At 32.2% G+C, this 25,275-nt stretch overlaps 1 protein-coding gene across 1 annotated transcript in view; it reads right to left on the minus strand.

Moving 5' to 3' along the window:
- LOC118186383 (seizure 6-like protein) overlaps window positions 1-25,275 on the minus strand; it is a 55,203-nt gene extending 29,928 nt beyond the window's left edge. Inside the window, exons 1-2 of the mRNA XM_035356463.2 lie at window positions 25,152-25,275; window positions 1,958-3,552 (exon numbers count right to left, since the gene is read on the minus strand). Of these exons, the coding sequence (XP_035212354.1) occupies window positions 1,958-3,460 (1,503 nt within the window). The 5' untranslated portion in view covers window positions 3,461-3,552; window positions 25,152-25,275. The remainder of the gene's footprint in view (window positions 1-1,957; window positions 3,553-25,151) is intronic.

The raw sequence follows: 25,275 nt of genomic DNA on the forward strand, positions 1-25,275 counted from the left end.
TGAATTTTTTAATTAAAAATTCTCACAGACAAAGCAATAACTGAAGATGCAGAGGTCCTATAAGGATCTTATAGTAATTAAGTAGTTATGATTTTGATCTGTATTATAACTTCTTCTGAGTCTTAGAGAGAAAACGTTTCTGGTACTCGCAAGGTGCTGTTAGAATTGCGCCAGCTCTATCTAAAAGTGATTATTACGGATTTTTGCATTCTCTCACTAGCCGGTGTCTTTAATTTACGCACCGGTAAAATTAATTGAGCTAGCTTATAGCTTATTAAAAGTGTAGCCTAAGACTATTTTATAAATTTTATTTGACCTTTAAATTATTCGACTTCTTGATTATATCAGATTTATTTAACTTTCATCTTAATTTACATCGCTACGAGAGGTGGTTAGTCTGTAGCATAAGACGCGCCATTTATATTAAAAGTTCAGATTAAAAAAAAATAAAGCTTATTTAAACCTTCTCAGAACTTTGTCTATTTCAGACGCAGTGATAACTCGCTAACTTGTTTTGTAAGGTCTGCAGGACCTCAGCTTCTAGATCAATAGCAACCTTACAGTTCAATGAAAATCGCATCTGGTACGTGATAGCATTTTAGATGAAACAGTTCGGAAATATTTCTTTCGTTGATACATTGCGCCCAGTCACAAAGGAAGCAAACAAAGCCCAGCTTAGCCAAACCTCGCTAAACAGAACTGGTGGAGAAAGTAGCATTGAATCAGTTAGTTGGAAGTCAGTCATCTTCCGCAATTCTTTTTGTATTATAGATAAATATCAGTTCTCTTTGTTGTTATAGATAAATATTAGTTTAAATGAAAATAAGAAGCTTGAAAAAGGGAGATTTATTTATGCAAAATGTTTTCACAAATAATATTATCTACAATGATGCAAACAAAATAAGCTGTTCAATTTTTTTTTTTTTTTTTTTTTTTTTTTTTTTTTTTTTGTAATGAAGATGAGCTGTCTTTACAGCCTGTCTGGGAAAAAGAAAGTATGAATCGAAATGGCTCGTTTAGTTCAGATAAATGGGTTTTATTATAATTAAAAAGGATTGAAATTTCAGATCTGCCAGCCCGCAATTTATACAATTTACCTCTAAATACATTTTATTATTTTTATTTGCGGCTTGCCAGATAGAGTTGATATTTTCAAAACAACGTGCTTTTATGAAACAGCAAAAGAATGAATATAGCACACCTGATAGATGCTGCTCCTGTCCCACGGAATTCATCAGTTTAAAACTGAACTAGCTTATGGTAGAAACTACACCACTGAGTTTCAGATGAGTTTAATTTTACGGCAACGTTTGCGATCTTTATGTAACATTCATTGATTTTATGTAAAAGGTCAGGACAAAAAGTGCATAATGATACAAAATAAACGAATAAAGTGAATATCTTACGGATGAACTGCAAAATCCTGAATGCAAGCAACGTTTAATTTTTAAGAATTTGAAATAATGATTGGCCCACTATTTAAAAAAAGTTCTGGTCAGAGCAGAAATATTGGGGGTGTGCGCGAAAAAAACCTTGTTTCTTTATTTACTTAGCTGTTCCTAGACTGCCATGATAACGTAATTCTGGTCCTGTTTGCTTTCTTCAGGAATACGAACCTCGATTTTGGGGAAAAGCTGGAAATTATATGGCGGCACATCAGGAGACAAGGAGACAAGGGTAAAGCGCCCTCCAATGCACAAACCATTACAATCGACAGTATTATGAATAAAGGATCTATGCCCCCCAAAAGTGCGTTGACACAGGCGGGGACAATTACGTTGGGAAATTTTAGCAACTAAGCTTCCAAATCATTACCTATATTATTTACATAAATCAAACAGGTTTTACGTACTTCTCAAGTACGAGTATACATAGATGCACATATACATGCAGTATCTCAAATGCAACGAAATTTTTACTGTTTTAAAGCTGAGATAAAGTAATATGAAAAACTTACTCCGTTTCCAGTTTCTTTTTCAGAGTTCTTCGCAGAATGGTGGTTATCGCTTGCTTTCATGCTTTCAGTAGGCGAGGGATAACTTTCAAGCAACTGACTATCTTTTGTCACTGCAGGCCTTTCTTTGGCTTCTGTAAAATTATGACCACCTTTCATAGCAATATATTCTGTAGCTTTTTTCCTCCCGTTTTTTAATATCTTTGTGGTGTTTGTTGGAAGATCAGAAAGCTTTGCTGTTACCGTCTCACTGTCGTTAGAAGCTGTCAGAAAGGGTGGTAAGTTAACAATCAGAGGTTCACAAGTTGGAGATGGATGACTCCACTGACCGTTAAACAAACACTCAGCATGAAGTTCACCAACAAGTACAAAGCCTTGCTTGCATCTATACGCAACCGTGGATCCTAAAGCAGTACTGTAAGCTATAACCTCCCCGTTTTCAGGTGCATTTGGCTTTGCACACGAACTCGAGACGACAGAATACTCCAGATAAAATCCAGTTTCCAGCTTTTTCTTTGGATCATCGTTAACCAAAAATTCAACGGTGAGCTTTGATGTCAAGGAAGTGAAATTCAACGGCCCATTTGTCATTGATTCAGTCAAATTAACAATATAATTACTAGAGTCACCATCTACGAGAGATAACCTAGAAGCATTTTCGGAGAAAGAATTTTCTGTACGTTTCGGCAGTTTAAGGTATTTGATACTCACTTTGATTTGTTGGTTAGGTTGAGCAATAATTTCCCATAAACAGGGTGCCATAAATTGATAAATATAAGACGGATAACCAGGGCTAGCAATAGCTCCAGAACTACCTTGTTTAATTACAGGCTCTCCTGTACAATCTGGGAGGATGCATTTAGGAGCTTTGTTGCTCCACTCTGGTACTGGCGTTTCCGGAGTTACGATGCATTTGAGTTCCGAATCACCTATCAAATCATATGGCGGATTACAGTGGTAAAAAATATTTTGTCCTATTTTTCTACCTTTGCTTATTACAGAACCATTTTCAATTTGCTCTGGTTTACCACAGCGATAGGGATCAAAAGCTTTATAACGAACTTGAAAGGAGCCTATACCTTCTGAGCTGGTAGAAGTTTCATTCGAGTCTATCGCATAAGTTTCGGCAAAAGGAACGATGTATGATGTAAAGATGACATTCAAAACTTCCCCTCCTATCATTTCTCTGAGGCACTTCACACAGTTCCGAGGTATATCGTAAAATGTGTCATCGACATATAATTGAAACTGGGATGTACGATACTCCAGAGGAGGCAGGTGCACACTATCTACCTTGACAAGTAATTTTCGACCCGCTGGAGCGGTGTAAGTCCAAGAACAATTCAAGTCGCGAATGCTCTCACCTGAAAAGTCGGGGAGTCTGATCATACCATTCTCTACATTATGTTGCACATCTCCACAGTCTTCGGATGCAAACTCCGCATGAATGCCACTGCTGGCTAATGCAAAAGCCAACAGCATACATGTCTTGACAACAGAAATCATTCCGTTCAGAAAAGAAATGCATTCAGGTTAACTTCTTCAGGATGACCATTTCAGATATCTGACCCATCACTGCTACGAAGTGCAGCTGTCATCTAAAAGTAAGAAAAAGAAAACAAAATTACAATCAAAGTAATAAAAATTCCGTCGAAGTACTAGAATTTTTCTTTCCGAGAAAAATGTTAAAAAAGAAATTGCTCCCAAATTTAAATATTTAATTCCAAATAGGAAATATAATTTTGGTAGGATGTATTTGAGAGTTTTCTGGACATCAGAAGCATTAAAGCATATTTCTGAACTAGTTTCGTTTCCTTGAATGAAAACTTATTAGTGCTTTCACATGTTGCTAATTCTCCAGCTTGCTATTTCTTACAAAAGAATTCCAAGAAAATTCTTGTTGTATTACACTGAAACGTAGGCAAGCTGCTAGATCAAGTAGATGGTATTAATGCAGGAAATTTTATAAAAGGGATGCTAATGCTGAAGGAAATACTACAATAATATTAAGGAGCTAGATCAAGGATTTGTAAAAAGAACATTTTGAAAATGCTTCATTTAATGATAGATATTAAAATATTCGTAATGTTTAAATAAGTAGATTTTTCTCGGTATTTTTTAAATCATGCGACTACATGATACTTACACCATCAATGACTAAGATAACTGCTGCCACTATAATAAAAATAACGACTTCCAGGAACACCGCTAATTCTCTCGCTGATTAAAGGAAAACGTGTGATTGATTTCTGTGGTTTCAGAATTTAATTGAGGTAGGTCATTTTCCTACGAAATGTAAGTCTCGTATTATTAATTAAGCGATTTTTATTACAAAAGAGAAAAGAAGCTACAAAACGTTACTCCAAAGCTCGCAACAAGCTGCGCCTTCACTGTGGCGAAATGAAAATAGAATTCCGATTTAAGTGATGAGGTTATTTCGAAATTTTTCTTCAACAGTGATATGACTTTCGAAAGTTCATGCGTCTAAGCTTCAAATAGTAGATGCATAATCATAAAATCAGTAATTTGCGATGACTGTAACATACAACAAAAGGTAATCTAAAACTTAAATCGGCAAAAAAGGATCTAAAACGCATGCATGTGAAACATGTGACATTAATCTTCTGATAACACACACAACAAAAGAGGTCTAAATTGGTAAAACTAAGTAAATAAGTTTTCTTAGAATGCAAATATTAATGGATAAATGATTAAATTATCCCAACGCGTTTTTTTTAACGTTGCGAGTATAAGAATTATTTTCCACACAGCATTTTAAGTAGAAAGCAAATTGTTTTACACATTAAAGCCAATATAGCACTTTTCTTTCAAAGAAATCTTACAAAAAACAATTAAAGTGATTTCTTGACGAAAGGTGCAAGGTATTTTTTTTATATATACCATGTCCGCAAAAGTTCTCACCCGGTCTTTATTTTCCCAACAGTTCGTCGTAGACACATATTTTCAGCTTCAAAAATGTTTTCACTACAATGAGTTCTAATTAATTATAATAATTTTACAATAATAAATAATTATTATTATAATACTATAATGAATAATTATTATATAGATTTTTATCTTTGAACTAAAATATATAAAATATATATATATACACTGCGAAAAATAAAAAGTTACAGTTCTGTATCTCCCGTTCTACTGGGCCGACTGACGAAATTCAAATTGCGTTTATTATATCTCGAAAGCACGATTTAGGATATATATTAAATTTATACATAGCATTCTTCTAATATAGGTATTCTGACACAAAATAGGGCTTCTGAAATAACATGCCAATTTTTTTTCCATATTTCGATTTTACGACTCAAATTATGCCTAAATATTAAATTTTGTAAACTTTGGTGCGAAATTTATGGAGAAATTCAAATATTTTTCTTGACGCATTTTTTTTCCCAGTTGGCGTCAAGAATAACTTACTTGGCGAACTTCTCAATTTATGGCAACCTATTTTCCTCCCCCCCCCTTTTTTTTCATTTTACACGAGCGGAAAAAAAGGTCATCGTTCATTACTGCAAATAATTTTAACAAAATGCGTAAACTATATTTGGCGTTATTATTGCTTTTAACAAATATGCCAAATTTCAAAACGCGCCAATATGTAAATTCACGTATATCTTAGGAACTTTTGAATAAAAAACTTTAATTTTTTGTAGGTATGCTTAGAAATACATCTACTTTACGATGATGTTAAATGTTTTATAGGTTATAATTCAAAATCTTTTTGGAAAAATTTATAAAAATTATTTGCAAATACAGATTTTGAAAATAAAGCATAAAAATTGGGCGAATTTAATTTGGAATGAACCTAAATTTCGAAATGTGAAAGGAAAAATCAAATAAGTTTAATAAAGAACAATATATTAATAAATATCGCTATATATAAACTATATAGAAAATCAAATTCAATTAACGTATAGAAGCTAAAACTTTTAGAGCTAATTTTTAAAAAACTACTCGTGCGATTTTTTACAAAACTTGGCAGTTTGGCATAATTTGAGTCGTAGAATCGAAATATGAAAAACTATTGTCATGTCATTCCAGAAAAAGTCCGATTTTGTGTCAAAATACATATATTAGAACAATGCTATATATAAATCTAATACAGATTTTAAGTCGCGCTTTCGAGACATGAAAAATGCAAGTTGAATTTCGTCAATCGGCCTAGTAGAACGAGAGATATACACCTGTCCCATTTTTTTTCGCAGTGTACATTAATACACACTGAAAAAAATCGAAATTTCTTAATAACTAGTTACAACAGCTATACGATAACAAATAATCATTATAATTATTTAATTAATTAAAATAATCATATTGTAATAAATAATTATTATATTTAAGATTTTTTGGGTTAAAATTTATATGCATTATTATATACAGTTGAAGTTTGGATAGCAAACCAGAAAAAACAAATCGAAAATAAGTCTTGCATAGAAGATCAAAATATTGGTAAAAGTCATGTTAAATCAACTACGATCAAGGAACAGAACGCTTAAATGGGGTAGATAACTGTTGCCTATTTTTTTAATTACTACAGAAAGAATATTTCTGCTAAAAAATATAGTTCCATTATATTTAGGGATCTTATTTTCAAAAGTAAGCATTGAAATATGCACTGTTCACGTAAATTTCAGTAAATTTCATACGTTATGGGGGAGAGAAAATCAATATTTTTGGTTTCTAGCATCGCATATCAATGCAAATCTTCGTTTATATCTGCGAATATGAAATAAAGGCGCGAAAGACAACTGACGACATAATTACCCGATGACACCGGGACTTCCTTTCCTTCGATAGTAAATTCCCTTTTTCTGTGACCTCTTCACCTTGTGGCACGTAATTAACCATGGAGGCAGGATTCCTATTCTATTCTTACTTTCATGTAATTAACACCCCTTCTGAACAATCCTAAGTGGTTTGGCAGACTGCCAGCCAAGGTGGAGTTTAACGCGGTAGAAGTATATTTTTAAAATCCGTACACTTGCGCTAAAAAGACGTGCCACGCACGACGAGACGCTTTTGTCTTAAACCGCGAGCGACGTGAACACCACGTCGATAGGCATTTATCGCAAAAATGAAAATAACGTGGTGCATACGTCGCCTAACAACGAGATTGTTTATGTTTAGGAAGGTGCACGTACTCAGTTAATACACAATCATTTAATAATGTAGATTTTTTGTGGCAACAGGTATGTTTTTTATATATTGCTTTGAGCTTGATAACTCACGGAATGTTATTCTTTTTGTAATGTTTAGAATGCTAAATAAATAAGTTCGTTGTTAATTAAAAAGGTTTTCTCTGCGAAATATATTATCATTCGTCCGAAGTTATTAAATAAGAAATGATTAATTTCAAACAGTTTACTTCTCGAGTTACAGCTCTGGATTGCACTCGCAGATGCGGAGCGGCGTATATGAGACACTTTACCGCTTGTTACATTGAAGCGCACGGCACCGCAACCGTGAAGTTTAATCGTAGCGCAAGTGGTTAACATTTCTTTCTTCCACCATGGCCAGCTGTAAAATTAAGAAGTTTGCAAAATCCAACTGCATGCTTCCGGGGCATGTGGTTTGAGTTCAGTTAATAATCCTTTCAATTTGATAAAGGAGTAGTTTGTAATAATAAACGTAATTTCTAATTAATTATGTACATACGATCGGTTTTAATGCCAACAAGTAGATGTTTTAATTTGCAATTATTTTAAGCTTGTATAATGGAGATGATATTAATTACCAATAAATGCTTCAGTTACAGTTTATTTATCTGAGAGATTATTTAGAAAAAATTTAGTTAAATTCCGTGTTGTATTAATTACCAATAAATGCTTCAGTTACAGTTTATTTATCTGAGAGATTATTTAGAAAAAATTTAGTTAAATTCCGCGTTGTCAAAAATAAGTCTGAAATAGCGGAAGACTAACCAAAACTAGAGTAACAGAACCTGCAGTATAGGTTACCTTATTTACAGTGACAGTGCTTAGGAAGATTACATGAAAACACGGAGAGAAAAATTAATTTAATTGATTAGATTTTTAATTTCAAATAAAGAATAAGGAAAAGGCAGTGACTGCCGTCCATAAATTTATTCAAAATAACTATCAGAAAATATTTTCTTGTTCCTTTTCTGTAAATTTTCTACCTATTTGAAATGTCAATTAAGACAATTATCATATCCAATTTAAAACATTAAAATTTAAAATTCTTAAATGAATGTACGATTTAAAAAACGACACTTTTAAATCACATCTAGGAAACACACACACACACACAAGCAAACAGCAAACAAACAAACAAACAAACAAACCCCCCCCCCCCAAAAAAAATAGAATAGACAAAACGCCAGTGTTAAATGGCTTGAGTAAAGGCCAAGATTTAAAAAGCTACAAACAAACCATTTTCAATCTACTCAAAAACGGGCGTGTCCCATTCTGTGGTTGAGTACGTTATAATAAATCTTATTCACATCTTCTAGTTCTCGTTCGATTTTCTACTAGAAGATAAAAATTCTGAAATTGTAACACACGATCATTCGCTATTCTTTGAAATATATTTTAAGTATTGTCCACTTTAAAGAACGATTCTTATCGAAACTTACTTTTATTATTACAGAAAACATTTTCAGGAGTTTATATATAATTATATTTATTACTTCCCGCTCATTCCTTATTTGACTAAATATTGTATCATTAAACTTTAAGCCTAGTGCTATGCTTCCTGTTTACTGAAGTATTAAAATTTACTACCCTCCTACCTTCCAGACAATGCCTATCTCGAATACATACAGTCTGGAATATTTATTACACTCAACCATACCTGAATTTGCTCGTGAACCTACAGATGCTAAAGGATGAGTAGTTTCATTGTAAAGCCGTAAAAAGGACTATGACTTTAAAGAATTACTTTTAAAAATTATTTATGCTCCAGTTCTTTCCTTGCCATTCAAAGCAGAATATAATTTTATTTCGCACAGAGTATAGTACTTTAGCGAGGGGTTCCACACTTTGTCCTCATATGAACCAAATGAATTTATAAGACACTAGAAACTTTATACAGACAGCAGAGCTTTAATGAGTTGCGATCGATACTGGGACACAAATGACGCCGCAAATACAGTTCAGGAATAATTGAGCAAATGAAAATAGGAGAAACACCATTTTCGCAAATGTTACAAACTGTAGATCCGTAAATGGAAGAAATGCGTCGAGACTGAGAGAAAATATCTGATACGAGTACAAAAATAAATCTATTATCCCAATTAGAAAATGAGAGTCATATGTGAAATTAACATCACTCGTAATTTTATCGAAAAAATTCTTAAAAATCTTAAATTATGGCAAGTAAAAATAAAAAAGAGTAACAAGCCTAATTTATTACCTATGAAACTAAAAATATTAATTTTCAAAATGATTTGCAATTTATTATTGTATGCATTCTCAGGATCGGTTATCTTCGTTGTTTGAATTCGCTCAGAATGTGGGCAGTGATGAATTTCATAATGTAATCAGTAAAACTGAATGCATAAGACTTCACAAATATTTTAGCAATTCTATTTTTCCGCTTATAATTCTCAAAATATTCAAGATCCCTGCTGTTTGAGTTTTATTCTTTGTTGTTTGAATTAAGAAATAAAGTGGGCAGGAAATAATTTCATAAAGTACATAGAAAGGCGTTAACGACTAAAGAACGCCTCTCTAAGCAGAAAGGAAAATTATCCAAAATTCTAACACGAAAGCGCTAAATATATTCAGCCCTCTCACCAGATAGACAAACTGAAAACATATATTTCAGTAATTCATGCGACATAACATAATCCATAAAAGGGATATTCAAGGGCATTTTGAACAACATGCCCTTGACGACTTCGAGTTCGAATGGAAATTTAAATTAACTAAAAGCTTATCTACTCATTTTACGAGAAGACAATGAATTTTCTTGTAGTACCGAGTTTATAATAATTGTTAGCTCAGAAATTTATAAATAAGATTGTAGTTTTAGTTTGCGTGTTAGCAACGTTGTTATAAAAATACAAATTGTCGAAACTGGAAGTATTAAGCATAGATAAAGGAATAAAAAAGAATTTAAGAATAAGATTAGAATGAAAACATTTTTTGATTAGAATTGTAAAGAATAATTGCATTCCTTCTTTTCATGATTCATAGTTTGCACACCCAGCTACGAAGTACAAGACCTTCTTTTCATGATGTTTCATGATTCATAGTTTGCACACTCAGCTACCAAGTACAAGATCCGAGGTTCGAATCTTGGCTGGTACGCATTTGCTTTTAAGCTGAATGCCCCATTCTCAAATAAAATCCTAATGCTCTCTACAGGGTCAATTATTTTTCAAAATTTCAGCTGTATTGAACTTTCTATTAAAACACAGAGGTAGGTATATATTCATATAAATACTGTATTTTTATAAAAAGTTTGCAATTTTTAAAGCTTCCACACTTCACAAAGATATTTTTCGAATTTCCCAAGATACAGCTATTGTGTTTATATAAAAGTAGAAGGTATGCTGAAGGACTTTTATCAGGTAATCAGAATTTCTTTAAAAAAATTAGACCTTAACCCAATTGTAAGAGGTAACTTTAAAATGACAAAAATAACTGTTTTCTTGAATTTCTTATACCATTCGAACAGTCAGAAATCTTTGTGGTTTCAGTTATTCATGAAGAATCAAAGGAAAAAAAAGTTTCCAAAAACTTGGACTTGTATCATTTCGAAGTAGCCAATATATATACCAATGAATTGACTCAAGATGTTACACGACATTTACGGTACTGGAGCGAATGCTGATGCTTCTCTTCTACATAAATGGCTTTCTGAAAGCATACCCGTTTTATACGCGCAATAAAACATTAAAAATAATATTACCGTAACTTATTATTCTTTAATTTTTTCATTTGAAGAAAACGTACTTATGTAAATTTACTTCATTTTCCACTTTTAATTATTTTCTGATACTGAATTTATTGTAGCCTGCTTAGCTTTTAAATAGCAGTGCAAAAGGAGTTGAAATATTTATGGAATTTAGAAGCGCTCGCAAAGGATTGGATTCACATGCGATTTCGTGCTTACGATCATTTAAAGGTGCTGAAGGACAATGCAAATAAATCAATGCTTTATTAGCCTTGGCATGCTTTGTCAACTTGCGTCAAAATATCGACACAGAGAGTTTTTTCCTCCAGAGTTTGAAAATATCCATTTAAAACACCCACTGCGAACAAATAAATGACAGATGAATAAAACACTGGAAAAAGAAAATGAACGAAAAAACAAAAGAAATCAAAGTAGAACGTTTATGAAAAATTTATACTCTACTTTTACTATTGCTTATTAAAATGAGCTGGAAATGTGATTCTCATAGATTGCTCATTTCAAATCTCTTTATGAAACTTTTCCATCACCAATCGTATTTGAGTAATAAAATGACGGAAAGCAACTGTTATGGTTACTGTCGAAGTGAAAGACTTAAATGATTTTAAGCAATATTCAAACAAACGCTGTTTCCTTGAATTCTTTCATCACATTCCCAGAAAAATTCCTCAAATTCTGTTCTTATTACTTCAAAATTTTTAAAACAAAGAACATTTTATATCTTAGTTAATAAAAGGAAAAATGCTCACATCACGTTCTCAATAAAATAATTTTTTACTTCACGGTTTCGCTTCAAGAAATTTTTATCCTATTGTTTGTAGTTTACATTTGATGGATGAATTTGCTTGATGTCACTGCACAGAAATTTGCTGTCTGTCCATGGTTTTATAAAAAAGAAACTAAGAGCTTCCAAATAAAAAGACAAAATGCATGGGAAAGATTTTTGACAAATCACATGCCCTACAGTTATTTTCAATAATATTTTACATAAGGCGTAAAATTTTTATTGATGAAAAATCATGCCAATGGTCAGATTTAATCTGTAAGCACTAACTACGTGAATATATTTATTATATACAGAATGTGCTAAAAAAGTCTATACTCAGGTGAGAAAAATTTATATGTCAGTATCTCTTTTGATAAGAAAAAAATATAACGACTGGATTATAATAAACTTGGAAATGGCAACAATATTAACCACTGCTTTCATTGTATTATTTACCTATTGCTGGATAGAACATGTACAAATCAGAGTAAAATTCGTTTTGCTCAATTTTATTTATTTACCTATTTTCAATTTCATTTAAATAATTTAAAGCTTCTGTTGAATAATTAAGCATAATATAATTAATTCTGCATGGGGGGGGATCAACTGACTTTTCTATCCTTTTCAAAGATTGAAACTGAGATGGAAAGGCGATATGTCTCAAGTTCAAAAGAAACAAACGGATTGTTTTAGCTCAGAAATATATAAACTAAGGCATATATTTCTATTTCATAGACAGATATATATACTATTACCTATATTTCTACCTATGAAAGCGAAAGCTTCGAGTGTATGAAAACAATAGATGATTATTTTCAAAAGAATCTTAACGAGTTCATTAACAAATGAAAAATGGACATCTTCAGCGCGCCTTGATTATAACACTACTGTTACAGTCACTACGCAAAAACCAACGGTTATCTACTCCACCCCCCCAAAAAAACTACCATTATAAATCAGATCTTAAGCTTCTCCGTCCCTTCTCTCAACTACACAATATTTTAGAAAATGACTGCCAAAAGTGGTCGAATTCATATAGTTCTTGCACTGAGTATGTTGTATTATAAAATATGTAACTGTCTTCTACCAATTATAGAATGTATACTCTTTCTATGCATTTTCATTAACGTTTTTTGAAAGAACGATTCCAGTGTAATATTCTTATACACCTATACCTATATCCATAAAATGAGAGTGTAATATTCTTATACACCTATACCTCCTTGACATCAAATGATGTTTCCTAAACATCATTTGCTTCCCATGTGAAAATATACAGTGATGAGCTAGAGATGTTAAGCCATTTTAAGAACTATTTAACAAACATCAGCTTGCGAAACACCTTCTGCGTATAGCCCTAGAGAAAGGAACTAGTGATAATCATAAAATCTAAGTAGCTTGTTTTAGTTTCAACGAACTTTACTGTGAAATATAAAAAGGAGAATATCTTAAATAATACGAATTTTTATATGCGATCCAATGATTATATGGTTATGGAAGTTTAGATCACAGTGATTATAAATAATTCGAAGATGTAAAAAGCAATGCATCTTAAAGATAAGAATAAAAGTGAATTTTACGACATTTGTTAGACTACAGGACATCTATTCTTACACTCTGTCTTCCACCTCTTAGTACACTTAATTTGTTAACAAATAATTATTCGATATTATTAATAAATTCTTCATATCAATAAATATTCATATCACATATAATTAAAATAAAAATAATCTTTATTAACTGAGGTACCAAGAAAATAAGCTTAAACAAAAGTTAAATATTTAACTCAATAACTATTAATTAATTAAATACATATAAAAACTTTAATTAAAATATTATTTATTAGTATTAAAAAAGGAAATTAAACGAAACAGTTGAGAAATAAAATTTAATGTATCAAAACTTTAGAAATTAGAATAACGTTTATTAACTGAGGTGCTAGGAAAAGAAACTTTAAACAAAAGAATTAAAAATGATATTTAATACATTCTTAGACGGAAAAAAAAGGGGGGGACGCACCGCGACGCACCGAGAAGATATAAAGCTAACTGGACACATATTCATATGCATACAGGTTTCGACGAAAAATACAAAATTTTATATTTTGGCTGCCAATGAATGAATGGTTGTCGCTACAGCGCACCTGATCTGCGCAACTGGCAGGATATTTAAGAGGAGAAATTACAATTCCAGGTCATAAATTCTTCACGAATTTCATTCCGTGTACTCTGGTAGACAGTAACTATGCCTCGCATACAGGTGCGCGAACGATATGCGCAGATGTCAGAATTTGAGAGAGGTCGTATAGTGGGTCCAAAGAAATCGGTTGGTCTTATCGGCGAATAGCTCGACATTTGAACAGGAGCGATGCCACTATTAAACGATGTTGGCAGGAATGGGTGAAGCATGGCCGCACACAGCGTCAAAAAGGAAGCAGTAGGCTTAGAGAAACGACAGAATGTGAAGACCGAGCAATCGTCAGAGCGGCACTCACAGCCTCAGATGCATCATTATTATCGATTGTACGTGCAACTAGTGCTTCAGTGACCGCAAGGACCATTCATAGACGGCTCACAGAAAGAGGGCTGAGGTCATGGCGCCCCTTGCGCCGACTACCATTGACCTCTGTACAACGTCAAGTCCGTTTGCAGTGGTGTCGGGCTCATTCGCACTGGAATGTCACTGACTGGAGTAGAATAGTCTTCAGTGATAAGTCCCGCTTTGCACTGAGCCCCGATAACCAGCGAAGGCGAGTCTGGAGACGCCCCGGACAGCGGTGACTGTCTTGCGGCAGACAGGCCGACAACCAGGAGTGATGGTCTGGGGTGCCATTTCATTTCATAGTAGGACCCCTTTGGTTGTCATCCGTCGCAACCTTACAGCACAGCGGTACGTCGACGAAGTTCTAAGGCCTGTTGTGTTGCCCTTCATGTTACGGCACCCTGGGCTTACATTTCAGCAAGATAATGCCCGCCACCACACTGCGAATGTTTCTACTGCTTGCCTTAGTGCTTGCCAAACATTACCTTGGCCAGCAAGGTCGCCGGATCTCTCTCCTATTAAGCACGTTTGGAGCATTATGGGCAGGGCCCTCCAACCAGCTCGGGATGTTGACGATCTAACGCGCCAGTTGGACAGAATTTGGCACGATATCCCTCAGAAGAACATCCGCAACCTCTATCAATCCATGCCAAGCCGAATAACTGCTTGCATAAGGGCCAGAGGTGCACAAACGCGTTACTGACTTTTTCACTTTGTAAAGCTCTATCACTTCAATAAATCATCCAATTTTTCTCAAACTGTAATCATTTGTTTTTCTGTACATGTACATCACTTCTACCGGTTTTCGTCCCATTCGGATAACTCCTTCTTGGGTGCGTCTTTTTTTTTTTTTTTTTTTTTTTTTTTTTTTTTTTTTTTGTCTAAGAGTGTATATTAAAACTCTAAAAATTTAAAAAAAGCACATTTATTAACAGAGATACTAGGAAAAGAAATTGTAATAAAAAAGTTAACAAACAGCATTTTTTAACTCTATAATTACTTATTAATGAATTACATATACAGCAAAAAATTTAAAACTGGAATTACTTTTGTTAATTGTAGTACTAAGAAAAGATACTTACGAAAAGGGTTAACAAAGAAATTAATCAAATAACTATTTGTTCATTAAGTATACCAAAGCTCTCAAGAGTAAGTCCATATCTGAAACAATACAGGCACAACAAAACAGAAGTACAATTTGAATTCAATGCTGGATTAGCTTCATCTTTTTACATACAAACAAGTGTTTTCGATCATGAACCTTACGAATAGACTAACAGATGAGCATTTAGCATCACTTCTCAAAATCAGTATGTCGCAGTTTGAACCTGAATTTAAAGGAAATTTTAGAAATATAGTTGCAGTTTCATTCATCACATTAATATTTGTATACTCTTAAAAGTTTTAGAATAAATTATATTGGACGGCTAAATTTTTTATTTTACTTTTTGCTCCACTACCAATACAGTTTCTCCATCACTAGTCTAATTTGTCTTACATATGCAGCTTTCATGGATTTAGGATAAATATGCTAATATTAGAGTATATGAAATTATACAATATAGAATTACCAGCTGAATGCGCCGCGAATATTTCACCCGAAATTTCTCAACCTCTACGCATAAGTCCGTCTAGTTCATTTTATTATATGGAGTTTTCGTGGCTAGTTACGGTCCGATGAGTGCCGTTATAGAAAGTAAATATGAAATTATTCGCTGAACCCGTGCGAATTTTTCTCTGGAAATTCTTCCATATCCAAATATAGTCCATCTAATTTATCATATAAATGAAATTTTCGTGATTTCACGGTATAGTTATGTCTCACTGGAGAGAATTCTAGAATACGAATATTACTAGCCAAACTTGCGCTAATATTCACTCGAAATACATTAGTCCGTGTAGTCTACCTTATATATTCCTTATATATTACGGTATTATTCACTAAGTTCCACATGAGACTGGAAACGGCAAGAGCAGAAAATTGTGAGGAAATCTTTTTTTAATATGAATTTAATGCTTTATATAGAATCAAAATTAGCATAATATTTCGCATGTATATGCTACTTTCCAAGCGTATAATTCATAAAACGTATTCATAGAATCCATTCAATAAAATATTTCATAGAATAACTAGCTGAGTTGGTTAAAAAATATGTAATACATTAATAATTTCACACTTTACCTAATTATTCTATCAAGAGAAATAGTTAAAAGTCTCTCGAAGAATACATTTTATATTATGGATATATCAACTGACAAATAATAAAGTAAAAAGAAATATATATAATATAATATTATTGTTAGATTAGTTAAAAAGTAATCAAAAATAACAGAATATAGTACAATTATATAACAGAATATAGTACAATATAGTATAGCAATAATTACATTTAAGTCTTTACAACTTATAATTATATAAATTATTAGGCTACTTAGTCCTGCTGAGAAAAAAAAAAAAAAAAAAAAAAAAAAAAAAACTTGCGCTGTTTAAAAAAATACTACAAAAATTCGATCCAAAACGCAAAATAATGTTTATAATTAAATAATAATAACAAAAAGAAAAATGACAGTTTTAAATGTCATTAAAATTATACACTGGGAAGAAAAATTATGTGAAATGATGGGGGATGAAAAACCTATTTTTTTCACGGTAACGTATACATAGACGAACCTCCATTAACGAACACTCTATATTAAAAGATTATCGCCATTAATATTCATGAGTTCCTCGGCTCTCGATGTTGGTGACCAGTGCACTTCCATTTAGTGCATACTCCTTAATAATGGGAAAAAGCCTTCGTCTCATTGATGCTCACAAACGAGAGATTTGATTGTTGTTGAAAGAAATTTAACAATTGTTGGATTTAATGATGCAACGCTAGGAAGCTGAAAAACTTCAATGACATACAACATTTTTTCGTACTCACATTCAACAGCAGCTAAAAAAAGAGTGTTCCTTTATTTTTTTCATGCTTGAAAACAGAAAAAGAATATCATACTTAATTTATCTGAAAGTGATGTATGTAGAACTAAGAGAAGAAAAATGTACTAAAATCATAAATTTATTTTTCGTAGTATTTCTGCTAAAGTCGTTCACATTGTAGGGTTTCTCATTCTTTTTGTCTAAAGTAAATGTCGAGGAACCACGTGAACTGTTAAGCGACTTATCACGGAGTTCGAATAACTAAGGACTTAGACTCAAGAAGGGTTAACTACCCTTTATTTCACTCAAAATATGATGAAGAGTTGGCCCCTTTCTCGGGCTTACAACAAAGCCTCCACTTGGGCTTAAACTCGGAATAAGAAATAAGAACTAAATAAGACCTGACTAAGCCGGAGCTAACACAATTACCTAACGTAATTAGCCCTTAATTTGAATTAGCCGGCGAATATCAAGAGGCACATAATAAATGGCCGAGCGTAACAGCTTCAAGAGACTTAATCCGAAGACAAACACGCACTACTCAGGATTCCTAGCTCTCTCTCTCACAAAGTAAGTTGAATCTTTCTTAAATACTCCTTCTCTCTCATTTGCATTCAAAGCAATTCTAAAAACTTATTCTGGTAGAAGTTGTAAATGGAAACAAGAGTTGATAGGAAAGTGACTTTAACATTAAAATAACTGTTATAAAATTAAAATACATCTTACAACATTATTATTCAAAAAGAAAAAAAAAAAAAAAAGAAATAAATAAAAACTAGATTTATTCGTAGACGAACTAGAATGCTAAGATAACTTAAAATTACTACATCTTTCCGTACTAGATTTCGTTTGCACAGGTTTTACAACGAAACTAATACATAGAAAGATAAAATTAAAAATTCTTTTCAAAAATCAGAAATTTCGACTTTACATTTTATTATGTCCATGGAAAAATGTGTTTTAAAAATAAACTTATATAAAAATCTGAAAATAACTGCAGTCTGATTCCTCAGATTACAGATGGACGTTAAAATGCACACCAGCAGAAAGTCATACGAATATTTTAATTTCCATTTTAAACAAAAAATAATATCGTTTATGATGTAATGAAACCCAACGTTTATCGTTTAATTAAAAAGAAACGTAAAAGAAACATGCAAAGCATGTGCGTTGCAGAATATATGTTGCCACAAAATTTTATTAATATTATATTTTATTTTTAATGAAGACAATAGTAGGCATAATAGAATTAAACACTAAGGAAAACTTCACAGTCGACATACATAATAAACAGAGTTAGAGGCGATTTTTATTAACTATACTAAAGGTCCAATTGTTAGTAAAATAACTAATCTTTATTAAAAAAAAAAGTAAACAATTTGCTGCCAAATAACTCTTGAAATCATTGTTATGGTAAAAATAATAACTATTTCAGCTTTTAATAATAACCTTGTTGCTATGAATAGGCTCAAAATATTATTAAGTGTGATACTTTTAAATGGTTCACTTTGTTTCATTGATAAAGAAGGTACTGTTATAATTTGGAAGAAACGGACAGTTTTATCCCTCATCGATATGCACGAGACAGCTTTCTGTTTCATTTGGACACGATTTTCTACACAAGGACCTTAGGCTATATGTCTGCAACTGTTCTGTACGTGTGTTTTGAATTAATTTTATTACATGGATTTTGACTTAATATTCCAGTCAGTATAAAAGAGATTCAGAGTGTATGATTAAATTGACTTTAATGGTCGGACTTGTTACTTTCGATTTCAAAAGTTAAATATAAATAGATACACATGTTTGAATTACAGTACTTTTACACACAAGGAATAATTCGTTCGGTTGCAATGCCCAATCAGAAAACGATGACACTACATCCTCAGTTAGCCGCATGCGTATTAGCAGTGTGTTCTAACCCAAAATAATTCTCAGACTGGTACCTGTCAAGACTTACGGGAAGACATTTACAAATTTTCATGCAATGAATATCACTATTTAGGCTCAGAATGAAGTTAAAGCTTAACACTAACCCTGGCTGAAAACAAAATAAGCCCTGATATGAAAGCCTAATTTCTATTTCTAAAATTAAAAGTGCCAAAGCTCAAAGAAGACTGCCAGGAAGTACGAAAAGAAGGAATACACAAACATTAAATTATAGAAATAGATCGTGAATAAAGCCAAAAAAGTAGTAAAATAAGACACTGTGTAAAAGAGGAGTGCATTACAGATGGAGTACACTTTTTATCCAAATTTTTCTTGGAAAATGTACTAATAAATAAAAAAAAATCCATGAAGCATTTTAATATATTAGAAACATAAATTCACGCGCTACAATTGCTAAATGTATATGCTGACTAGATATCAAGCCTGACTTCAGTTGCATCCTGATCAGCGGACAAGCAGCACGAAAACATTGGTAAATGTCCTGGCTGGTAATCGAGATCGCTGCACAGGATTTCGATGGTTCTTCTTATGTTTATTGTAAATACATATCAGTTTCCATTAAAATGTCCTCTTCGAAGGTACCCTACCTTAAATCTTACAGGGTGTACCATAACTAGCTATTCTTAAAAAAAATTTAAAAAAAATAAAAAATAATAATAAATAAATAAATAAATAAATAAAAAAACTTTCCCAGATTTGGATTCTGCAACAAACTTAAATCGAAAATCATAGTTTCTGCCATTGTAATGAAGTATCGCATTTCCCTGCGCGCACTCTCGCGGAGTATGTGGTTAGCACACTCAGCTAGTAAACTAGTAAACATCCGTTGTTCAAATCAAGAAGAAACCACAGTTAATTTTTCACGTTTCTAGGATTTAAAAAAAAAAGAAAAGAAAAAAGAAACCATAACAGTTCCTGACTGGTTTCCGAAGTAAAAATGTGACAGTCAATAACTCCTAACCACTTGGATTTTGTCGACTGGATCTTATGCCTCTTCTCAATAGCTTTTTAAGCGGGAGAGAATGTACGAAATCATCATATTACCCTGTGCATGCTCTTGTCATGTAAGATGTGTCCAGTTAACCAATTTGAAGATCAATAGTTCGAATTCGGGCGATGGCACAGTCTCTTCCATGCTTCCAGTACTCAATGTCATCAATACTCTACGCGGTAAGTTTTCCGGCCTTTGTTTAAACAAACCTTCATAGGATAATACTGGTTATAGCATTGAGTCTCACTGAAACTATTTCTGGTGTTCATGCATTCGATAACAAAACTGAAGACAACAAAAAGGCATGCAGGGAGAAATATATAGAAGCTATAGAAGTTGATTACACTAATACATTCTTGACGCATTAGGAAAGGCAAGAGAAGTGCCGAAGCGGATAATGATGAAGAAAATGTGCGACTATGTTGGGGTACTGGATTGTACAAACAAGCACTTAGATTATACGAGTGCATAAACTAAATTCGCATTTAATGACACCGTAGCTTAGAGTAGTATTTTCTGCATCGTATAAAAGGATATTAACATGACATCAATATAAGATATCCCCATTTTCTTCAGTGGGTTCAGTGGGTAAACTACTAACACATTAAGTTTAGACGCTTTTAATAAAATCCTGTTTAAAATAGACCTTTATTTTAAACTCTTAGTGAGTTCATGTTTTGTTATTCTTTCGGTCTTGCAGGGCCATTTTCCGACTAAGAGTATTTTTCGATTACTTGTACATTCATTAGTACGTGTAAGGAATCTTTAAAATTACACTGTTCTGCACAGACCGACAGGTTAATTATTGCCCCGGCTTAGAAAAACAACTATAACTCGGATGAAGGTTTAAAATAAAACGCTGTATTATAACTATAACTTACAGAAATGTACAGCTTGTGCTTTACAAAAGCATCACCGCTACTTGCGACATATAATTTAACATAACTCTTTAAAGTTTTCTTAAATAACGCTTTGATTTCCCAAAAACAAAGTCCTCTTAAGCTTTAACTCAGACTTCTAAATACGCCAGCCAGACTACTACTAAAAGTCTAAAGCCGATTTAGGTGATTTTATAGCTCAGACTTCTAAACGTCAGCAACATGCCTAGCATAAGGCTAAAACCGACTTAGGGAATTCTATGAGCTGGACGAAAATAGCGCGAAGGTCAGCGTCGCTGTCAAAAACACACTCTCTAAACTTCAAGAACTCTCTACTTATATGCACGCGTTTTCCTCACCAGAATGTAAATGAGATAGTTAGCATTAAAGATGAGGTTTTTGTATTTTAAGACAAAGCGTGTTTCTGGCTGCCGCGTGTACGCTACGTTTAGTTCGTGCCAACTCCGATAGCTGTAATTATTCGCCTTTGCGTTATATCGCTGCCGACATCTTGATTTTGACGCACCGGTTACGATTACAGAAACACCCTTGAGTATATTTAAATTGTGTAATCTTTAACTACTAGTCCACGTTTTAACTTCAGTATGACTGTTCTCCTTAATTACATTACAATGAGCTGTAGCTGATATCGTTAGCACATAAGAATGCATTAGTGTTCTGAATTCTGTTTAAATAAAAAAGTTTAAACCTTTCTACGAATTTATAGTTACTTTCAGACATAGCGATAATTCTCTTCACGTCTGTTAGGGTTTATTGACTCACCAGCATTTCCAAATCAAATAAAAACCCATATCCTTACATACATATAATCGGGAATATATAGTATTCGATGCATATACAGAATTCTCTTATCATGAACAGCTTTTCCGGTGATTTTCACTCACTATAATGCATCATGTTAATTTAGTACAGGTGAACATTTCACTGATGCAATGCTTTCTCCTTATTTTTAAAGCGCTTCGCATCATTTTTACACATCTTTAGCAATATGCCTAGAAGCATTTTTGCGGAAGCTTGAAAATATACGGAATAAAAAAACACTTTTAATACTTAAATTTTGATAGGATTTTACTTTGATTTTTGCTGTGTTCCACTTACTGTCAACTGGCATTCGTCATGCGATAAAGATTCAAAAGGTAGATTCACTTATAAGTTCATAAAAGAAATTAAAACAAAAAGATGTTTTGGAAACAGTTATCTTAACCAATTCCTTACAAATCATGTTCATGTTCCCTTTTATTACAATAGATTTAATATTAAATCTATTATGTGCCAATGTGGATCTAAAGAAGCAGATGTTGAACATGTTCTTAATTGTGCTTTATTAAAGGAAAGATGGTATAAGTTCTTACCAAAATTGAGAACCGAATCGGATTTAGTTAAAATTTACAAGGATGAAAAATCAAGAAAAGGTATAAAAGATATAATGAAAATTATTACAGAAACAGAAGAAGATTTGTTTCTAAGATGTCAGTAAAGTTAATGAATTGAAAAGACTTAATTTGTAAAATAGTTTAAAATTGTAATACAATCTTCTTAAAATATTATGTAAAAGAAAATTGTAAATGATATATAATTATAACTAAAAATTGTAATTAAGTTTTTGTATTATTATCCTGGTTGGATTGGTTTTGCATTGTAAAAGATAACCGAGATGATTGTAATATTTTGTTTATGTAATTTAGTTTTAAATAAAGATATTTGCTGGCAGGGCCGGCGAATCTTCTATTCAGGGACGGGTACAGTATGGTGGTTGAATTAATAAATGAGTAGTTCCACTAATCCCTGCATATACCGCAAGGTTCGCAGGAGTTAATAGCCAGTCTTACTGTCAACTATGTGAAAACAAGTATTTAATTTAAAGTGTATATACTTAAAAAAAAAAAAAAAAAAAAAAAAAAAAAAAAAATATTGACAAATAATTACATACTATGCGTTTATTTAAATTTATGTACATCTTTTTCTACCGTAAGGATAATTATGCCACCTAAATCAAATTTTCTGATCGTTTAGTTTATCACAAAAATTTTCTCTGCTGTTATGAAATTTGATTGTATGTTTAGGTAATTTTATTCGGAAGATCATTCTGGTGAGTTTTAAGTAGTTAAACTATTAATTTTTAAAAGTTTAAGACTTTTTGCATCACAGAACGTTACATACAATGCTGATACTTTCTCGTGTCAGTATAGATATATAGTTTAAAGTGAGTTAATATGTAGCTTTCAGCCACCACGTAACGAAAGTTAAAATACTTTTAAATGCAGGCCTATGTCACAATCAAATCAAAATAAAATTAAAATGAGAAGGATGCCACTGTTGGCCGAGGTAAAAGAAAATAAACAAATTACAATATTTTTAGAAGAAAATAATGAATACAAACATTTAAAATTAAACGAATTGCTCTCGATAAAATATTGCTTTTAAGTTGACCTCATATCCCAGTTTTTCTACCAACAAACATTATATTCATTAATAATTTTGCCGCATTTAGCTGAAATATCATTCCGTCGTCATGTTTCGATTTTAACTCACTCACCACCAGTGCTCTAAATTAAACGTTTCTTTATTTCAAACCGAGATATTAAAATATTACAAATATGTAATACTCCCAGTAATTTAATAGTTGGCCCATATAAGTTATATTCACATTAAAAAAACCAATTATCTTTATAAATTCAGAACTGATGGAAAAGTATTATGATTAACAGAGTAGCATAATTTTGTGATATTTTGAACTAAAAACACTTCATGTCACGAAATAGGACAAGGTAGGAAAAGTCAATGATATTAGCGAGGGAAACAATCATAAATGAAATACCTCACAAATATAATATTATATGGCAAATTTAGATATCTTTTAAGTGAATCAATTGTAAAATAAGATGAGAACATAATATTTATTCAGAATGTATTATATATCATAATCAAATATATTTTCCATAATGTGTTTACTACAAAGTAGTTTAAGCATTGAGATAAAAATATGCTTCAGATATTTTCAGATTACTTTTTACAGCAAATATTTTATATCGTAAGTATTTTGAGTTATTCTTTTCATTTTAACTATTTGCATGCCAATATATTTTGGAATTAAAAAATATCTTTTCAAACATTTTGAGTAAGATGATCTTAAGCATTTTGAGATCTTGTTTTCCCCTCAATCATTTATAGGCTAATTCTGATAATCTCAAAAAACATTTACCGTATTAAACATTTTGAGTTACGTTCATACTTCCATATATTTAACTTTCAAAACATTTTAAAATATCCTTCCATACCTCAGTAACTTTACTTGGCATCGTTAATAGAAATCTCTTCGTACTCGACATCTTAAATGTTTTGACATTTGCTCTTTATCTCTCAAACGTCTTAAAAGCAGACATTCCAAATCTATCCTTCACTTTAGATATTCCAGATTTCTACTTTTCTTCTACATACCCGACCGAAAGATAATGAATTCAAATACATGACTAATGAATAACAACAACAAAAAAAAAAAAAAAAAAAAAAAACTTTGTTTACATTGAACAGTCTCAAACATTTTACATTCAACGCATCTATTGAAACATACGTTAGATTAGCTAAACTGGTAAAAAATAAAAGTTTTTATCGTAAACATCTCTGTCCACTCCATTATGTATTACAAAGCATAACAGAAAATTTAACCATAGATACTTAATGTTCTCTTTAGGGAAAAAAGGAAATAATAATTTTGAGAAATCAGAAAGAAAAGTGTAAATAATTTTAATATTCAGGCATGTACACCATCCACAACAAATATTAATTACCTCAGTTCGTACAGCAATTTTCCTACTTAGAAAAAGATATCTTTACGCTTTTAATCTAAAAACGCGATCAAAATAATTAACAAACATGTTTTAAATTCGTGTCTGAAGGCCCAAATACAAAATTCTAAGCATGTGTTTTATAATTATAAATAGCAAAATGCGATCTAATTAACAGTTCCTAAAATATTATAATTTACAGCATTTAAATCGCCAAAGCCTGTAAAAATCGATGAAGGTTTGTATACAGTTCGAGAAGTATTATCCCTGGCTTACGAAGTAAACAACTCAGAATGACAACCGACTGACCTTGCCGCTAAAACCGGGTGGCCTCTAAAGAATCACACCACAAAACTGAAGAAACTTCACAGCAGAAATACACTAAAAGAACATAATATACTTAGTTATGAACTTATAATGTTGTACATAACTGAGAACAATTACCTTTCATAGCACAGCTTGTGGCTGTTGAAATCTCTGGCGGTATATTGCGCGTAACGAGAACTCACTGCATTTGCGTCTGCATTTTATTTGGAAACATGTTATCCCTCGAAAGCCAGGCTACCCC

The sequence above is a fragment of the Stegodyphus dumicola genome, chromosome X2 (genome assembly GCF_044657685.1).
Source record: "Stegodyphus dumicola isolate Sdum_Otavi_A_Nest chromosome X2, ASM4465768v1".
NCBI lineage: Eukaryota > Metazoa > Arthropoda > Arachnida > Araneae > Eresidae > Stegodyphus > Stegodyphus dumicola.